The following is a 19,803-nucleotide window of genomic DNA, read 5'->3' as shown; positions in this document are numbered from 1 at the left end:
TGTAGCAGATTAATTAAATATATGTATCTGATAGAGACATCTAGCCGCAGATTCCTTAACTTAGAATATCCCCAGGTGTGAGACTGGATCCGGAAAACTTTTTTGCAGCAGCATCTCTGCGCGCCGGGGGACGGCGCCACAGGACCCCGCCCTGACGTCATCTACGTACGTGACGTCAGCGAGGTTATATAAGTCCCTCCCGGCGCGCTGACGTCAGTTTCCTTCTTTTCCACCTGCAACGCGGATCCGGAGTGTGCGGTTTCTCTGACCTGTTTTCAGGTCTGCGGTTCCTCTGGGCTGTCTTCAGGCCCTTTTTTTCGACGCCTCGCGTCAGGAACAGTGTGCGATGCCCTTGGGCTTTAAATCCTGTACTTCCTGGTCGCGGCAAATGTCAGCGACAGACCCGCAACTTATTTGTATGTGGTGTGTGGGCGAGCACCACGACTCCATGGACTGCGAAGCCTGCCAACACCTTAAGCCGAAGTCCCGGCGGGAGTGCCGGATGAAGCTTCTTTCAGCACAACTGTCCCGGTCGGAGTCGTCTTGTCCCACGACCTCTTCAATGCAGTTTCACCGTCGATCGTCCTCTGGGGCCCGAGGCCGTCATTCACCACTTCTTGCTAAGTTGCGGCGCAGGTCGCCGAGGTCCTAGACCTTCCTTTCATCTGTTGTCAGGGACACTAGTTCGCAGAATATTCCGGACGTGCGCCGCCGTCATTCGCCCCACCTCTATCCGCCCTATTCGGGTGCAGGGGCGACTCGGGCCAAATGGAGGCTTATGCCACGGCTTTGCAGGCCTCCCTTGGCATCCTCGGGGCCTCCGCTACCTGTGGGGTCCCCAGTAGACTCGCCGGTGGGTTCGCCCCCGGCATCAAATGAGTCTTTGCCCTCCAGGGATGTTGGAGATGTGGTATCGTCAGGGTGCGGCCCGGCTGGGTCCCCCTCTACGATCCACATGGCGTTGTCAGGGTGCTGCCCGGCTGGGTCCCCCTCTACGGCCCATTGCACCCCTGCTGTACCGTGGGGCTCCCTGTGGCGTCGCAGGTGGTTGCTGGTGCTCAAAGCCTCGCTTTGTGCACACCTTAGCCTTTCGGCGCCGTAGACCCGCTTCCCTGGCTCTGCCTCCGCTTCTTTCTCCAGAGTCGGAGCCTGTTGCGGTTGAGGCAGCACCGGTGCGGTGCTGAAGGTTTGCTCCCCAGGCTCCGGCGCCTTCTCCTTCTTAGGAAGGGGAGCTTATCGTGGATTCAGCGACGGACGGACAAAGCTCAGTCGGCGCCTACTAAAGTGGTTATGGCGCCGCATCGATGCCGGGTTGTTGACTCTTCTCCGGATGCGTCCGGAGAGAGTTTAGTGTCGCCCTCACGCCCGGCGACGCGGGATGCATTTATAACTGTGCCTCCCTTAGAATATGTGGATCCGGCAGGGTCCCCACCTCCTCCAGAGCACCCAACAGGCTCCTCGCCTCCTCAAGAGCCTCATCAGGACCCCCATTCGTCCATGGGGCTCCCTTCAGTTGGGCATTGGTCGCACCCTCACTGTCTTGGGAGGATAAGCTTACAGCCATCACCTACTGATGAGCTACTATCCCCTCCTTGGAGGGCTAGCGAGGCTGGTTCAGCTTTTTTCAGAGTGGTCTCTTTGGCCACTCGGATTTTGAACATGCAGCCCCCTTCGGTGCCCTTGTCTGTGGACCCTTTACTTGATGTCCTTCACTGTGGGTCAGGGAATGTGGAGCCGCTTCTGCCCTTTGAAGCTTCTCTTTATGATGCCCTTTTGGGCACCTGGGTTTGGCCAGCTTCTGGTGACCCGGTGGCTCGTTCAGTCTTGCACCGCCACCGTCCTGCTCCACATGATCCGGTCTGCTTATTTGGGGTACTTGTTTGCTATTATATAGCTCTGTTATGTCAACTGGCCCTAGGAGTTCCTTTGGCCTCTAGGCGTCCTCTGGTGCTCTTCTCTGCCTTTGTACGGTGCTCAATGTGGTGCCTTGGCGTCATCTTTACGTCATTGGTCATCTTTCTTCATTCTCCTCCCTCTGAGGTTTTCGGGGTGTTCATCACGCTTTAACGGCAGCTTCCGTCTGCCATTACGGTACCAGATGTGTTCCTCTACAACGATGTTGCATAGTCGTGGCTGGTTTACCCGTTTTTGCTATATATCTGTAATTAGGTATATATACAAGCTCCATGGGTACTCTTCTTCCTAACTCTTCACCTCTCTTCGAGGCTGCAAGGTCCGGTCCGAAGTCTCCATGTTTCAGGGACCTTTCCAGTGATGCATGCGGCATTACCAATAAGGCCCCTTTTTGCGTTCCGCTTGCTTGTTTGGTCCCCCGGGTTTACGCTGCTCCCTTCTTCGTATTCGGTTACTGAACGATTCTCTCTTCTGGACAAGGGTTACTTTCCTTCCAGTCGGAGGGTGTGGTCTAACATTCTACGATTATTTCTCCGTTTCTACGCCTTAGTAATTTGCTGCCTCCACTGCACCATCCTTCGGCTGTGCTATATTGTATCAGCTGGGCATGCGGGAAGGCTTTTCTAATGTCAGTTGACCTAGATCTACACCCTACATTCTGTATTTCGTGTGTTGGTCTTCACCTTGGTCATACCGCGGCCTGGTCGAGCAGCCTTATGCTTATTTTAGCTACGCCACCTTATGGTCTCTGTAGCTGTTTGTTCTGCGCATGTTTCTGTGGTGGCCTGCATCAGCAGGCTTAAGATTGTTACTGTTGGCCCCTGTTCCCCCTTTTGGGACTGGGTGTGACCTTGGCGTGTTTCTTGTCTCCGCTTACAATTCCAAGAACATTGCTAATTCTATCTCTTGAGGCTTCGTTCTTGGCTGTAGCCTCTCCAGCCTTCCTTCCGTGGGCTAGCCTGGTAGGCTCTGGTTGCATCTCTTCATGTTTCTTCTCAACCTTTGGTCGGTGTTCACATAGTGCACCATTAAGTTGAGAGTGGTCCTTCTTCCTCTCTCTTTCTTTTGTTCTGGTATATGGCTGGTGCCGTTTCTACCTCTCATGCTTATACAGGTATGGTGTAGCACCATTATGGCATTTTTGGGATGTCTTGCATCCCGTTATATTTTGTTCTTTCGAGCTATTTGGGTTGCTGTCTGGCTGTTCCGCCACAGCCTTCCCCATTGTCCGTCACTGTTACCAGCTCAAATGCTTGCCGCTTTCTGTTGTCATGTCGCAGACCCACCTCCTCCCCTGTGGGGTATGGCTGTGGTATCTATTTTAAGTTAAGGAATCTGCGGCTAGATGTCTCTATCAGATGTACGAGTTACTTTCCTTTGGTAACGATGTATCTGGTAGAGTCGTTGTCTAGCCGCAGATTCCTTAACGCCCACCCAGCCTCCCCGTTCTGCGAGGACATTGCCAAGTGGGGTTCTCCATTGGTCCCCCTTTTACAGTAGGCATTGTTTTTTTTCTCTCATGGGTGCTCACATTGTTGCGTCTCTTTGAGATTTGCCATGATACAGCTCACTCCCTCTCAGGGGTTTCTGTTACCATAATACAGTTGTTTCCCTCTCAGGGGTTTATTACCTGTAAAATGATGCCTTTTTAATTGACCTTCACCAGGAGCTTCCTCTTCATTTCTTATTATCTCCTGCTGCCTTCCCGCCTTCTCTATTGGCTCAGGGTTCTGGTCTCCTCTACAGTAGTCTTCTTGAGGATCTGTTCACCTCTGTATCAGACCTCAATTCTATAGGGGCAGTGCCAGACTTTTCATACCTTCCTGCGGTGGGCTGTTGTTCTCTCTGTGCTCCATTCTTGCTGGACGGCACAGTTCTACATGGTACTGACAGTCTAATTTTGTCTGTTGTTCTGCATCGTAATAACAGTCTATTTCTGTATGTTGAGATATTCTTCCCTTGTTGCACTTGGCTTGCGAGGTTCTTTCTCACACCTTTTTCACTTGTATGTAGGCAGTGTCTAATTCTGCCTTTTACGATGGTGTCTTGCACCATCCTTATTTATTTATGGATTTTCATCCATCGCACACTGTTCCCATACTTTCACAGTTTTTTATTGTTGGCTCCGCGTTGTGTCGCGGAAAAGCTTCTCCGAAGAAAACTGACGTCAGCGCGCCGGAAGGGACTTATATGACCTCGCTGACATCACGCACGTGGACGACGTCAGGGCGGGGTCATGTGGGTCGTTCCCCGGCGCGCAGAGTTGCTGCTGCAAAAACGTTTTCCGGATCCAGTCTGATGCCTGGGGATATTCTAAGTTAAGGAATCTGCAGCTAGACACGGTCTCTACCAGATACATCGTTACCGAAGGTAAGTAACACGTACATTTATGGTATATATTTTGACATACGAAGAGCCAAAATGGTTCCAGAAAAGCTTTAATAGTTCCAAGTTAATAATTTATAGAGCACCGGAATCACCCCTAAAGGGGTATCTCCGCGCTAGAGCAGAACAAAAGCAGAACCAGCAAAGAGTTAAACAGCAAAAAGTTCAGTTTTAAGGAGTTTCCTAAAAACGTGTAGATTATCACATCTTCGAAGATTAAGGGGCAGTTGATTCCATAACAGGGGGGGCATATAGGAAAAATCTTTACCTCCTGTATGGTATTGCTTGAAGCGAGGAAGGGTAAAGATAGATTTCTCTGTAGAGCGTAGGACTCAGCCCGGCCGGTAAGGGATAGGTTCATCAGCTAAGTAGCTGATTCCTTTGCCATTTAATGCTTTATGTACAATACAACAAATTTTAAACTTGATTCTCTGGTGAATGGGCAGCCAATGAAGTTGTTGCAAGAGGGGAAGAGAGGACGTTCTAGGGGGCATATTTGTGACTATCCGAGCCGCAGTATTCTGTACTACCTGTAATTTTTTCCTTGATGATTCATTAACTGTGATCAAAAGGGCATTGCAGTAGTCCAGACGACTGATAGTGGAAGGGGGGGTAATATTCTATGGAAAAGATGCATCGCATGGAAGCAGGTAACCGAGGTAGCCACATCTTGGTCCTTCATAGACAAGGTCTGATCTAAATGCACACCTAAGGTTTTTTACCACCGTCTTAGGGGTAGGGGAAAATGCCCAAATCCGCAGGCCACCACTCTGGGGACCAGAATATATTGGCATTACCAAACAGCATAATCTCAGTCTTTCCAGCGTTTAGCTGGAGAGAGTTATCAGTCATCCATGAAGAAATAGCTTTCATGCCCTCCGAAAAACAAGATTTTGCGGTCAAAGAGCTTTTATTAAAAGATAGGAGAAGTTGGGTATCCTCCGCATAAGAAATGGGGGTGAAACAAAATTCTCTAATATTTCCAAGGGGGCCACCTATATCTTGAACAGCGTAGGGCCCAAACAACATCCCTGTGGCACTCCTTTGTTGAGGTCCATAATGCGTGCCTGGAAAGGACCTAAATTGATGACCTGCGTGGGGTGAGTTAGGAAACTCGTAAACCATTGTAAGGCTCATCCACTGATTCTGATCTCCTCCAATCTTTGCAGCATACTTCGATGAGATACAGTATCAAAAGCTGCGGATAAATCCAACAGCACTAGCACCACAGCTTGGTTATTTTTAAGAGAACATCTAATGTGATCTGATAATGCTATCAGTGCCGACTTTGTGCAGGTTCAAAACCCGACTGTGAGGGATTTACACAGCAAGTATACTACGTGTTCTGTAAGTTTATTATTGATATATCCTTCGAATAATTTGCTCATCAGCGGGAGAAGGGAAATGGAACGGTAATTAGATAGTAACCGATGCCAAGAGATTCGCCGTTTTGAGAATTGGGATTACCGGAACAGACTTCCACTCAAGGAAGTTGCCCTCACTCAGCGAAAGATTTAGTATAGAGCAGATGGATGAAGCAAGCTGAGTGAATAGCAGTGCAGCAATCTTAGCTGGTATATTATCAAGAGGACACCCAGACTTAGCAGATTCCAGCATTTCCTCCACTGCATCTACTGTTAAAGCGATAAAACTTTCTAAAGGATGAACATTATTATTGTTTATAGAGGGAAGGACCAATGATTCTTTTGAAATGTCATTGACTCCAGGTAGTCTGTCATAGATTGCATTTATTTTGTCTTCCAAGTAATTAGTATCGCATAAGGCTTGAGAAGGAGGAGTGATATCAACAGCTGCAGTTGGATTAGTAACGGATTTGAGAACTTTATAGAGCTCTTTAGAAGAATTCCTAGCTTGACTGGCAATATGCACTTTTCAAGCTTTTTTAATATTTCTGTGATAAAGTGCTAGTGCAACTTTTTAGCTTTCTCTCTCCCTCGAATTGTGAGATGAGCGCCAACATCTCTCCAGTTTTTTACACGCTGTCTTCTCTTTACGTAACTCAGGCGAATACCAGGGCATCACCCGTTTCTGAGTGGTTTTATTTTGTTTTAATGGGGCAATACAGTCAATAGCTGATTTTAAATCCCTGTGGTAATTGTCAGTGCTTGAATTAATATCCCCTAGTTCCAATCTTGAGGAAGCCCTGAATTCTTTCTTAAGCGTCTGGCATAATTCTATACCATTGTCTCCTAAAGCTGTGTGAGGTAGTGTCATAAGGAGTATCTACTAGAGTTCTAGTTATCTGTAAATCAATTTAAGCGTGGTCTGACCATACTGCCTGATGGGGGGACCTTGGAGCGTAAATTAGTTGAATTGGTTAAAATTAGATGCAACGTGTGGCCTGCGGAATGCGTAGGGCCCACGTTGGTCTTTTCCAATGCCTCCATCGCAACTTTGTCCTTCACCTGCAGATGTAGGTCACTTACCCACACAACTGTCTATGGCTTCTGGGAGCCAGACACGTCTTTTGATATATAAATGCTCCTTTTAGCAACTGAAGGTGATCAGGTTGGGGAAGACAAACTTTACATGGCTGAACACACTAAATGAGACCGTTATCACTCCAGATCATCCTCTTCAAGTAAATTAAAGGACAAGGTTTCCAAAAAGAAGCACAAGAAGTAAAAAATGAGACTTCTCAACTAATAGATGTTTGAGTTTGCCGTAGTCTGTGTCCACAGGACCTGGTTTTGTTTTCTTCCTTGCAGGCTATTCTGATCCTGGAAAAATGTGCCTTGCGTTCCCTGGTCCATCTTTGCATTCACAGCAGGTTGCCTTATTCAAAGAGGCCATACTGAAAATCCTCAGTATTGTTATTATTAGCATTTGTTGAGTGTGTAGCTACCCGTAGGCATCCCCACTAGCGACAACAGGCAGACGACAGCGAGAGTTCTAAATCGTATTCTGGAGTAGCCAGGTCTTCCGTAGCTTCCGAAAAGAGAAATGGTGTGCAGTAGAGCGGAGATGAAGAGGAAGGATGTTCCATAATCTGGCAATGTTCTAGGAGAAAGAGCGGCCTCGGGAACGGGCCCTTTTGATTTTTGGGACTGCTGCTAGGAACAGATTAATCGAACGAAGACGTCTCATGGGGCGATAGAAGGTGATAAGGGAGTTTTTTATTGTGGGACCTTTCCCCCAGAGGGTCTTGTCCGCTATACACAATGATTTAAATAGTATGCGTTCGTTTATTGGCAGCCAATGAAGCAATTTAAGGGCAGGCTTGGTTGAATGCGTTTTAGGGATGTTAAGTAGCAACCTGGCTGCGCAATTCTGCTCAACTTGGAGTTTCCTCGTGGTAGCTTTAGGGGCACCAAGGTAGAGGGAATTCCCCTAGTCCAGGCAGGAGAGAACTAATGCCTGAACTATGACTCTCCTAGCTGGCAGCGGAAGGAGTGGTAGAATTTTCCGGATCAATCCAATGATACTGAAGCAAGTGGCTGGAAGCTTTACTGCTTGGTGGTCAAATTTAAGAGGTCTATCCAGCCAGACACCCAAGCTTTTAATTTTGGTTTTTGGTCCTGGGGGAGGACCAATACAGTCAGGCTAGCCCAGTCTATGAGAAGAGATAGAGTGATTGCCCAAAAGCATTAACTCAGTCTTGTCTCCATTAAGCTTGAGGCACTAGTGATCCATCCATTTGGCCACTGTCTCCAAACAGATTTCCAGGTTGACTGGAAGGTTATTGGGACGTTTTAGAGCTACCACTCTCTGGTATGCCTTCTGGCCCTATGGAGCCTTTGGAACACCGAATCGAACTTTTGCTGGTGAGAACTGCCCTCACACCAGCTGACCCCACAGTCTGCCTCATTCACAGTGCCTCTGCTTCTTAGTTGAAAGCTTTGCTGGTTGTTGTCACACCATCAACATTGATCCAGAATCCACCGAAGCCTGCCTTGAGCAAGAGTACCCACCTATGTCACAATATACCATCACTAAATTGAGTCCTTGTGAAGATTAATCCCCTGCTGCTCTACTGTTTCAACATCAGCCCTTTGCCACAGTTGAGGCCTTTCGTTGTTCTGAATCTGATATAATTAATATGAGGATGATGATTAAAAAGCAGACAACTTAACTCCTCACATAATACTTGTGCACTGGTGTTTACCTAGGCCACAAGTGGTTTTGACACGTCACCTGAATCAGCTCTTGATTTTCCATAGGTTCCACTCGATGAAGTGGTCATTCACAGAGCTGCAGATGTGGTGAAAATTCCTCTTCCATCACAGAAAGCAAAATCTAATTTGCCTACGGATTTCCTTCAGCCTGGTCCTTCTACTTCTGAGCTTCTGTTACTGTCTAAAGAGGCATTAGTGAACACTATCTTGACAGCTTGACCTGGACCTCTACTTGTAAAATCAATCCCAAGTCATTCTCCTCTATATTAATAGCATTCTGACCTTGTCACATCATATCTCGCCAGTAGTTGATGCGTGTTTCTTTCACTTTAATATTTTAAGGAAACGTCTTACTTTCTTGAATGAAAATGAAATGGAGAAAAAACTGCAGTTTGGGCAGTTATTGCATCTCACCTAGCTAATGCTAATTGACTTTATCGTTTTAAATGCAGCAGCAAATTTTGAATGTGAAGGCTCTTAGATATGCCAAAGGCAGCCCTCCATTTACAAAGGTTACATTGACTGCCTATTGAACAGCTTAATTTTAAGTCCCTATCACAATCAAAACCTGCAGGGAACTGCTCCCTCCTTCATTGCTCTTAGAATTGTGAGATTCACTCCTAATTGCTTTCTCTGCTCCTCTTTAGGTTATCCCAAAATGTCTTAAATCTACAAGTGGTGGTTCTAGCTTCACAGCATGAGCTCCATGGCTTCAGAATTTTCTTTCTCCCATGATTCGAGCTAAATTCTTTGTGTTATCCTTTGGACACTTTGTGAAAATATGATTGTTTGTACAGGCTTTTGCTTCTTAAACTGTGCTGCTGTTTGCTTGCAATCTTCTTCAATTTTGTGTATTTAGTCCTGTCCCTTTATCACCAGTATAGTGCCAAGAAACTTGTCATGTACAAGCACTTTATAAATAGAACTGGAAAAATAGCCTCACCACCTTACTCCAGGTCAAGATGGACACTGTCTTCAGTCCTGTACTCGTCACCTACAAATCATTGATTTCAGGTGTGTTAGCCATGGGTTCAGTGGAGCAACACATAGAATTCATCAGGTCCTACTCCTCACATCTCGCCTTTACACTTGTTTCCAGAGGTCATGCGCAAATCCTCTCCATAGAGGGGTTGTTTTAGCTTGTCAAAGACATGATCAAGATATTGCCCAAAGTGAAGCAGGTACGTACTCTGGTGTTATACCCTTACCTCCTGGTTCCCAAGAAAGATGGCGGCATGTGATAATTACTCAATTTTAGAGTTTTTACCTTGTTTTTCGGGAAAGAGAAATTCAAAGTAATGTCTCTTGCTTAAGTCTTGTTGGCCGTGGACCACAAGGACTGGTTGGTGTCCTAGAGCATGTAGGACGAATAATATCAGGAGTTGATCCTGCGCTCACACAGGAAATGCCTGCATTTTGAGGTGGGTTTCACTTGCATTCAATTCACAGTATTCTCTTTTGGCCTTAAATCGACTATTCTGGACTTTATCATGGTTATGTTTGTGGTCCCAACCCACCTTCGCAAGTCACGTATACATATGTTCCCATGTCTCGATGTCTGGCAGTTGAAGGCGTGTTCACCTCAGCTAGTCGTTGACCACCTGCTGAGCACAACGTCACCTATGTCCAGCTTGAAATTCCCAATCAGAGTCAGAATCCCAACTCAAACCCATATATAGGTTACTATTTATTGGGGCCATAATGGACACTTCTGCCTTTCTGCCCCTGCGCCGAGACCAGAATATTCAGGCTTTGATTTGATTCCAATGTTTCAGGTGAATATTGTTCTTCCATACTCAACAGTTTGGAAGCTGGTTAGGCTGGTTAGCCCCCTGCATTCTGCTAGTGCCCTTCGTTGAGTGGCACATGCTGACATTTCTGGGTGACCTGCTCCTACAGTAGGTTCCAAAATAGGAGTGCTTTTTGGACAAGATCCATTATTTCCAAGGAGTTATCTCAGGAATTGCAGTGGTGGGTGACATAAACCAAGCTGTTCTGCTCTCCTTGTGCAGCATGGTTTTGCCTTGGCCACAGTTCTAGATTGTGATGAGTTTCCTAAACGGGCTGTCACGTATGTTTACTCTTGCTTGTTTTATTATGCCTCAGTGGGACCTTAACCTGGCTTAACCTTCGTAATGTGTGCATCCTTTAAGCTGCTTCATAGCTAGACCCTGCTAGTAAAAACCTGCTCCTCATTGAGATCAGTTCTATTTGTCACATTCGCAAACAGCAAGCTTTGTCAGTCTATCCTCCATATAACACCTTCTTCCCAGACAATTTCGTTCTTAGAATGAATGCATCCTTTCTTACAAAAGTAGTGTTACCATTTCATTTGAGTCCGTCCATTATTCCCATTTTCTTTTCTCCCCTACATCCATCTAATGAAAAGTAGAGACTGCATCATTTGGACTCGGATCATACCTTGACCACTGCATTGATGAGCAGCTGTTTAAATTTCACCAGTGTGAAGAAAGGGAAAACGGTGCTGAAGAGACCCTTAACCTTGTGGATTGTTTTCTGCATTAGGTTGGATTATGCCCTGGCTACAAAGGATTCTCCTGAAGGCCTCTGGGGTCATTCCACCTGAGAGAAGATTGAAAATACAGCCATAGCTTGGTTCTTATATTGGACATCGGCCAGACAACTACATCCATACTTTCATGTGTATCTACTGTATCTACTCTCAGGTCTACAGACAGGGACATGTTGCCCTCCTGGTCCTGCAGGAATTCCTGGAATAAGTCCACTAATCAGACCCACATCTTTTCAGGAACCACTGCTTTCGTACTAATTCAAAAATTGAGGTGGTAGAAGTATCCATTAGAAGAAAAACGTACTTACTTTTGTTAACGCTCTGTCTGGTGGATAATTATTTCTAATTTACCTGTATTCGAGTTTAATTCCATTTATTATCAGATTTTGAAAGTGATTTAGGGGAAAAGTGTGGGAATAAATTTCGTTAGAAATTTAAAAAGTTTTTTCTTTTTCTTTTGTAAGTTAAAAATGGGTCAAATAAATAATATAGGGGAAAAGGTTGGCAAGTAATTTAATTAGCAAAATTTAGTTGAATGTAAACAATTCATTTAAAGTATTATAAGATGATCAGTCTACATTAGGAACGTGTAATTAAATTGTGTAATTAAATTGATGCAAAGGGAGGGTAGTAATTAAATCAGAAAGCATATGGTATGATAAGATTCAAATAACGTTAACATTTTAATTTTTATTAATTTAATTTGTTTAATATATTTAAATGAATTTCATTCTATTTATGAATGGATTGCAAAGGGTGGGTATTAATTTAAATGGAATACATTAATGATACTGTATTTTATAAATAGAATTCAACTTTCATTTAGATAACTATTTTTAAAAATAATTAAGATTTTTAAATGATTAATGGTGATATGGGGAAAAGGGTGGGTAGTAAATTAATTTAGAATACATTAATTACATTTTAATTCTAAAATAGAATTCTACAATACTTTTTTTCTGTTAAAAAAATATTAGTTTTAGATCAGAATAAAAAGATATATACCATCTAATAAAAATCTATTAAAAACGAACAATGTATTTACAATAAAACCGTAGATGGCGGTGTTTCTTACATTTTTACAATGTACATCAAATGCCATTTTAATGTTTGCAATGAAACTGTAATTTCCATAGAGGTACATTACAATCACCTCCACATTAGGAAACTCCAAAAGACAGAACTTTTCTCTAACTGGTCGCTCTGACCCCACTTTTCCCGCTCCTGAAGTGCGGAGATACCCCTTTGGGGGCCATTCCTGCGCTTCACAAATTCCTTCATCATCATCAAAACAGTCTGCTCTCGCATTCTTTTTCTGACTGCAAATTACCATATTAACTATCTAGCTATGAACACGCTGGGTGACTGCAATGACCTATTAGGTTGATTCCTGTTATGTTCTTTGTCCCTGTGGACGAAATCATGACCTATGTTATCAACACACTCTTTAACCTTTCCATATCTCCACCTTTCCTCACTGACACCAAGCCGGCTCTCTGTCTGCCTCTCAACCCTGTCATACAGTGCCTCTTCACACTTACTGCATTCTCAAAGTCATAATCTCCGGTCCATACTCAAAGTATCATGTGCCATATCCAGGGCTAGTTCCTTAAAACTGCTTGGATCAGTCCACTGGAATTCTGTCCCCAGTGATCTTGCAGCATGTCTCTGCCTGATACCATTCGTTTTTACACTCAGCAGGTTAAGGACCAACATGGCAGATAAAATGTAACCACTCATTCCACCAGTGTTGTCATGGACCACCTTGTCATACTGCACATCTTTCTGTTCAATATACTATCACTTTCAAAAACACTACTTGTCGTAGACCAGGAATAAACAACTGCTGGTGAAGGCATACCATGTTTTCGTCCTTTCTGTTTTAGTGTTTTCTTCCATATTATTACAGTAAACTGTTCCATACATGCTGGCAGAACTGGTAAGAGTTCAGTGTTTCACCTTTAGCTCTACTTTGTGTTTTCCAGATATGCTTACAAAGGAACCCCCGTGGTGTGATGGCTCAAACTGTTACGAGTGTACTGCCAAATTTGGGGTCACAACGAGGAAACACCATTGGTAAATACAATAAAAAATGTTCACATTTCTATTAAATTAATTTTGGCTTGACATTATTCCGTTATTATCGTTTTGGTTGACTGTTGCATTTTTTGCGTTTTATGTGCAGTAAGGGTTACTAATAATTATAATAATCTGCAACAAACATTTGGTGAGCGGTTTATAAGAATCGAAGCATTTGGTTGACATGAGTGATACATTTCTAGCAACTGTCAATAAAATACTTCCATCCAATTTATCACGTACCATAGCACATAGATACTGCATTACAGATGGTTTTTTGTTTTCGTGTAAAAATTGTGAATCTAGGCCCTAATGCTTTTGAGTCGGTTGTCAACCTATCACCAATATATGAAAACACACTGTACTAACACCTTTTTACAATCAAAATCCTGTGCTGATCTGTAAATGTCTTTCAACTATCACCCCATCTTGCTCCTCCTTTTTATGTTCAACATAACTTAATTAGTAGTTCATGGAAACTCATTTTTTCAAGAGAAAAAATGTTTCTGAATCCCACCAAAATCGATTTGCTACCAGCCCATGACACTGAAGCTGTTCAAACATTTGCTTTCAACAGTAAAAGGCAGTAAAACCTCATTGTACATGCTTCGGACCCTTGCAACAGGAGGTAGCAGCCAAAGCCGGCTTATAGCCAATTGCATGCTTAAGAAGTCCCATAACCAGCCTCAGGCTCCACCGTGTGCACTGTACATGGTCTTTGCCATGCATAGTTGCACTGTGGTTTATTTTTATTTAAACTGTTTTGTATGATTAGCACACAAAAAAGCAGATTTTTTTCAAACATGTCCTTGTCTTTACTGTAAATTTGCAAATGTATGTACCCAAATGTATTTACCCAAATGTAGAAACCCGAGTCCACAAGAAAAACTGAGCCTTTTTCTTACTTATGGGGGTAGTATCTATGCCTCTAGGACCCCAACATTCTTCAGGCCAGAGAATAGTCCCTCAAATACCTCTTACCTGTTTTAGGACAAAGGTTTCAGTCCAATGCATCCTATACCGTCTGCCGTAACAAATATTTCCAGTTGCTCCCAGACTGTCAGATTGCTCGTTCCACATTGTTCGAGGGAGAAAAAAGTTCCCTCTTCCAGTGGCAACTGTTTGTTTTACAAATGTTTCATCCTATGAGATTATCATGAAGAATCTGCAAATAAATGCTTAAGTTATCTTGAGAATTAAATCAATTTTATTAGCAGAATTCATAGCATAGCAGTAGAGAGTATTGGTGCCTACAACCCAGTGGTCCGGTTTCAAAAAGACATGAGAACCCATAAGAGCCAAGGAATTACAAGGTGGACAGTTTACACAGCATGCCGCCTACAACCCATCCCGGGCCGGCCGCGTTCAGCAAGAAGAAATAGTAAGCGCTCCAAGATCCATGGGAAAGGAGCGTTGAAAAGGGCCGGCAGCAAGCTGAGCTTGCTGGTGCTCAATTGGCCGACGACTCATTGTAACATGCCTAGGGCTTTAAAGTCTACTTTTTCAGTAAGGTAAGAGTCACAAAAGGAGAAACATGAACCAAACTAACATGCAAAAAAAAAAACGAGACCCTCCCACCTCCCCCGGTGAGCCAATGAGCGCTCAAACGCGCGTGGATGCAGTCCGATATGGAAGTTGCCCCTTGTCTCCTGAGCCCATCTGCAGCAAGCAGATATTAACCATTCCCCTCACCTTCGTGGATTAGTTTCAAAATTTGTAAGTAAGCAGGGCATGTCAGTTCCCGAAACTCTATAGAGAGGATGGAAGGGCGCCCATATCTTAGCGTATTTGCATTTGTTCCCCAGTGTTGCCATAGAGTCTCTCTCCTTGCCCAAAAGAGATCACAACTGGTGAAGCCATTGTGTGTGGTCCAGGATCCCTGTCCGATTTCCAACTAGCTAAAAGCACCTGATGCGCAGCGTTCAACGCTAGGTCGATCTGTCTACCCTTGGTAGAACGCAAGGGAAAAGTCAGGGCGTTAGGCAGTCCTAAGATAGTGTATGCCGGGAGCCTGGGGATGGTAGTGTTGAAAGCTTTGTCTATCTCATTGAAGATCTTGTCCCAGTAACTCGTGAGCTTCGGGCAGTTCCACAGAAGGTGAATGAGGGTGCCCGGGCTCCCACAGCCCTGCCAAAAGAGGCCATCGCACTGTGAGCTCCACTTATGTAAACGAGCTGGGGTGTAGTACCAGTAAGATACAATTATGAACGCTATTTCGGTGTGGCCCATGGAATGTGCAGTGTGGTGGGTCCTATAAAAAATAACTTCCCATTCTTTGTCCGACAGAGTGCGTCCAAGTTCCACCTCCCATCGCCGTTGTCCGGTCGTCCAAACCCTTCTCGAGCCTTGAGAAAGAAACATATAGATCTCCGAGATAAGTTTATGATAGTCTTTAAAAAAGAAAAAGCCACCTTTCAAACGGGAGCATTGGTCTAACAACCAGAGGGCATTGCGAGCCCGATTCCTTATCCATCCATGGTGGGAATTCAGGATTGAGAAAAATGTGGGACATAGGCGACGGGAACGTTGTAAGGTTTGCCCGCTTGGACACACTGTCCCAAACATGGTGAGCCGAGTGACCGGCGAAGAGTAGAGTCCCCAGGATCGAGACGCCTTAGGAAGCCAGGCTTCCCTCCAGATGTGGTGGCCAGCCACTGTCTGGTCCATAAACACCCAGTGCTTTTCAGTCATTGGACGGTTCCATTCCACGAGAAAACGTAGGAGTGAGGCTTGAAAGTATCAAGTGATTTCGGCAAAGCAAGACCACCTTCTTGTTTAGGGCGTTGCAGCTGGTACTTCTGCAATCTGGTGGATATATGTGAGCGCGCGTGCAGTGGAGGCCATAAGGGGAGGGTTTGGAAAAAATATAGAGCCCGCTATAGGACATTCATTTTGACCGCGGCGAGTCTCCCGAACCACGAAAGAGGCAAACGTTGCCACGGAGTTAAATCTTTACGGATGCGGGAGAGTAAAGCAGCATAATTCACTTCTGCAGTCTTGCCTAGGTTCTTATGAAGGACCAACCCCAGATATGTTAAGCCATCCGTCACCCAGTCAAAAGCAAATTGGGCACGTAAGGTGTCCACCGTTGATTGCGTTGCAGTTAGGTTGAGGACCTGCGATTTCTGGAGGTTCATTTTGAATCGTGATACCCGACCGAAGGCGAGCAGGACGTCTACAATGACCGGCAAGGAGGTCAAGGGTCGCCCCACCGAGAAAATGACGTCGTCGGCATAAAGGCTAATCAAATGCCGGTCGGCCCCAAAAGGGACACACTGGGCATGTGGGTTATCCTGGAGCCTCTGAGCAAAGGGCTCCATATAAAGAGCGAAGAGCAGGGGGGAGAGAGGGCAGCCTTGACTGGTGCTTCTCCCCACCGCAAAACCGCTCGAGAGAACCCCATTTACCCTTACTGCAGCCGATGGGTTGCTGTAAATGCATGCCACCCATTTTCAAAATGTTGTGCCCATGACGAAACATTCCAGAGTGGCAAATAAGTACGGGCAGTGCACGCGGGCGAATGCCTTTTCGTCATCAACCGCTAGCAAGAGCGCCTCATGCCTTTTCAGCATCAACCGCTAGCAAGAGCGCCTCTTCCTTGGAACGCTGAACCTTATCAATCAGGTGACATAGCCTTTTAGTATTGTCCCCGCATTGCCTATTCGAGATGAAACCCGACTGATCCGAGTCTATCAAACTGGGCATCAGAGGGTTCAGCCTGTGGGCCAAGATGCTAGAGAACAGCTTGCGTCAATGTTTAGTAAAGAGATCGGCCGGTAGGAGCTGCAAAGCGCAGGGTCTTTCCCTAGTTTGGGGATGACTGAAATTGTTGCTTGTAACATGGACTCAGTGAGGGAACCCGTTTCAGCGAATGAGTTGAACAAGCGAGTGAGTAGGTGGGCCAGGTCCGCACAGAAGGTCTTGTAGAACAGGGCACTGAACCCAGCCGGGCCCGGCACCTTCAGAACCTAAAGACGGGCAATAGCCGATATCGCCTCATCAATCCTTATCGGGGCCTCTAAACTATCAGCCTCGTTGTCCGGATGCATGGTGACCTTGGCCTCGTTGACATAATCGTGGGGGTCTGCCAAGAGTGAAGACTCAGCGGAGTAAAGATCTACGTAGAAAGTCTGAAAAGCCGTCACCATCCGTGATCTCGGAAACCCAGTTCTCCGCGCACCCCCTTAACTTGCTGAGGCAGTGTGCAAGCATGCGGCCACCCTTGTTAGATCCCACATAGAATTTATGTTTCAACCGAAACACTGCAAGCTCAGCCCTGTCCACAAACCAGGCGTTTCAATTGGAGCCACTCCTTCTCCAGTTGACGCCAGACCCGCGGAGCTCCCGTGCGCTTATGGATCGCCTCAAGTTCTTTAACTTTAGATTCGAGTTCCTCTCGTTTGTCCCGCCTATTCTTATTGTAATAAGCTGCCTTAGCGAATAAGGCCCCTTGCCAGACCAACTTGAGAGCCTCCCAAATGGAGGCTAAATCTGTAGAGCCATCGTCGTTAAGTGCTAAGTAATCTTTTAATGTATGCCAAAGGTCTTCTACCACCTGTGGGGAGTGCAGTAGGGAGTCTCGCAGGCGCCAGTGTGAGGGGAACGTATTGTCAATGTGATGTGGGCATGGTCTGAAAAAGACTGAGCTTCGATAGATGTCAGTGTACATGCCCAAGCATAGAACTTGTGAGCTGCCGAGTAATGGGTGCAATCCCTGTCATTGGTGGGGGGGGAGGGGCCTGTGGTATCCCGCAATATGCTGTCCCCTTGCCTGGGAGAGACTGCATTTTATAATACAGTTTCGCACCCATAATACACCAGGACACCGATTACACCTCAGATTATTTATATGCCATTGGGATTGAGCATCTTTTTACGCCTCCATTACTGTTTCACATTGAAAGAAACCTTCAGTGCTGGAGGACCGGGAAACCAGTGACTTCCAAGAAAGCATAGAGAAAATTTATAGAATATTGACCACTTCATAATCGTGCAAATTGAAGAGCCTATAGGTGGATTGAATAATAATTACTTGTTTGGGGGAAGGGTTTGGAAAATATCCTGTTTAAATGTTGTTGATTTTGCAATAGCAAGAATGGTCAGACCAATATCTGGTCTGTGGCCTCTGTCTATTGAGGTACCATGACTAAAGCATCTCACATAAAGCATTTATTTGGCATACAGTGCATTCCATTGCAAGAAAACTATACAGTCCCATGTGGACAAAAGTGTGCGCACTATACAGTTATGCAGCTTCAGGACTTTGCTAAGTCTCCATCTGGCACGCTTGCAGAGAACGTAGAAGGATTCAAGTCCAAAGACAATGTGGGTGGACCCAGGCCCAGGGTTTCTGTCCCAGACAATGAGGATTGGTCACAACACCCCTGGTCTTAAACAGATAGAGTCCTTCCAAAAGGCTAGGATCATTTTCCCCTTAATCTCCTCAGAGAATCGATCTTGGAGAGTTTGTTGGGGACAGTTGTAACGAAAACTGCTTGGACAGGCAGATGGATCCTTTCTGATAGAATACAATTCTACCAGCCAGTTGCAGCATGTGCACTTTTATTTGTGATTGGAGAACTGTACAAAGAGGTCCCAGGTAAAAGTGTTAAGTGCTCGTGTATTTCTTCATTGACGTGGTTATGCTAAAGGTGGACAAGAAAGTTAATGTTCTCGCTCACTTGTTTATCCATGGTGGTTAACACAGAACTGAAAAGAGCACTCACGCAAGGTACATTGGATTATCCATCCCTTGAAGAAGAGAAGTAGAAAATTGACACTGCTGAGAAACATCGCAATGATGTCAGCAGCACCGAAGCTAATTAAGAATTCCATGGCCCTACCAACACATTATGATGGGCACCAATGGGAGTAGATGGAGGAAATAATACAATATCTGCCTGAGGCTGTACAGAGAGAGAGTAAAGGGAATTGTGGAAAAGGCAAGGACATTTCAAAAGCCAACATCTAGTGTACCTTGGTCATGATGGATAAGGATTCCAGACAGATCAACCAAAGCATTCTTTAATGCGACTATGCTTGAGTTACAATATCAGGCTTCCACCCAGAGGTTCAGCAGTACCTTATATGACTACCTTTTGATGGGCAATACCTTTTCGTGCGTCAGGTAGATGAGATGCTTGCACAGGCAAAGGACATAAGCATAGTTAAAGCCTTAGGAGTCCTCCAACATCAAAAGTGGAAGCAGAAGATAACCATGGCAAATCAAGTCTCTGCCGTGGTCGGAACCTGTGCGGGCTTCATGAGACAGCTGCGAAGACTTGCCCCCCTCCTCTCATCTGCCACACTACAGATGGTTGTTTCGCCTATGATTGTGTCTAGACTGGATTATGGCAATGCCTTATATATTGGCCTCCCCGAGAAACTCATCAGTAAGCTACAAGGGACCATGAATGATGCAGCTAGGCTGATCTTCAGGCTTCCCAGATGGGCTCACGCAACCCCCCTGTTGCAGCAGCTGCACTGGCTCGCTATTAAACAGAGAGCAAAGTTAAAAGGTCTCTGCATCGTCCCATAAAGCCGTACATGGCCAGGCCCCAACTTATATTAAGGAGTGCCTAGGGAAGTATGTGCCGGGACGTACACTTCGATCGTCCGAGGCAGGCCCCCAATTAGTGTGAGCAAGTAGAATTTCCAGATGGATAGTGGTCCAAAAATTGACCGACGGAAGCCACGTGGGGCTAGAGTTAATGAGAGAACCCGTAGCCGTTCGTGTAGAGATTTACTTAGGAGACT

General features: G+C 45.4%; 1 protein-coding gene across 3 annotated transcripts in view; it reads left to right on the top strand.

Moving 5' to 3' along the window:
- ANKFY1 (ankyrin repeat and FYVE domain containing 1) overlaps positions 1 to 19,803 on the top strand; it is a 506,490-nt gene that overhangs the window by 473,647 nt on the left and 13,040 nt on the right. For all 3 annotated transcript variants that reach the window (XM_085649582.1, XM_085649583.1, XM_085649584.1), the window contains exon 24: positions 12,954 to 13,044. In XM_085649582.1, coding sequence (XP_085505708.1) covers positions 12,954 to 13,044 — 91 coding nt within the window. The remainder of the gene's footprint in view (positions 1 to 12,953; positions 13,045 to 19,803) is intronic.

The sequence above is a fragment of the Triturus cristatus genome, chromosome 3_2 (assembly GCF_964204655.1).
Source record: "Triturus cristatus chromosome 3_2, aTriCri1.1, whole genome shotgun sequence".
In the NCBI taxonomy this organism is placed as follows: domain Eukaryota; kingdom Metazoa; phylum Chordata; class Amphibia; order Caudata; family Salamandridae; genus Triturus; species Triturus cristatus.
The sequence above is the reverse complement of the archived record's forward strand: the minus strand, read 5'-3'. Positions and strand labels throughout refer to the sequence as shown.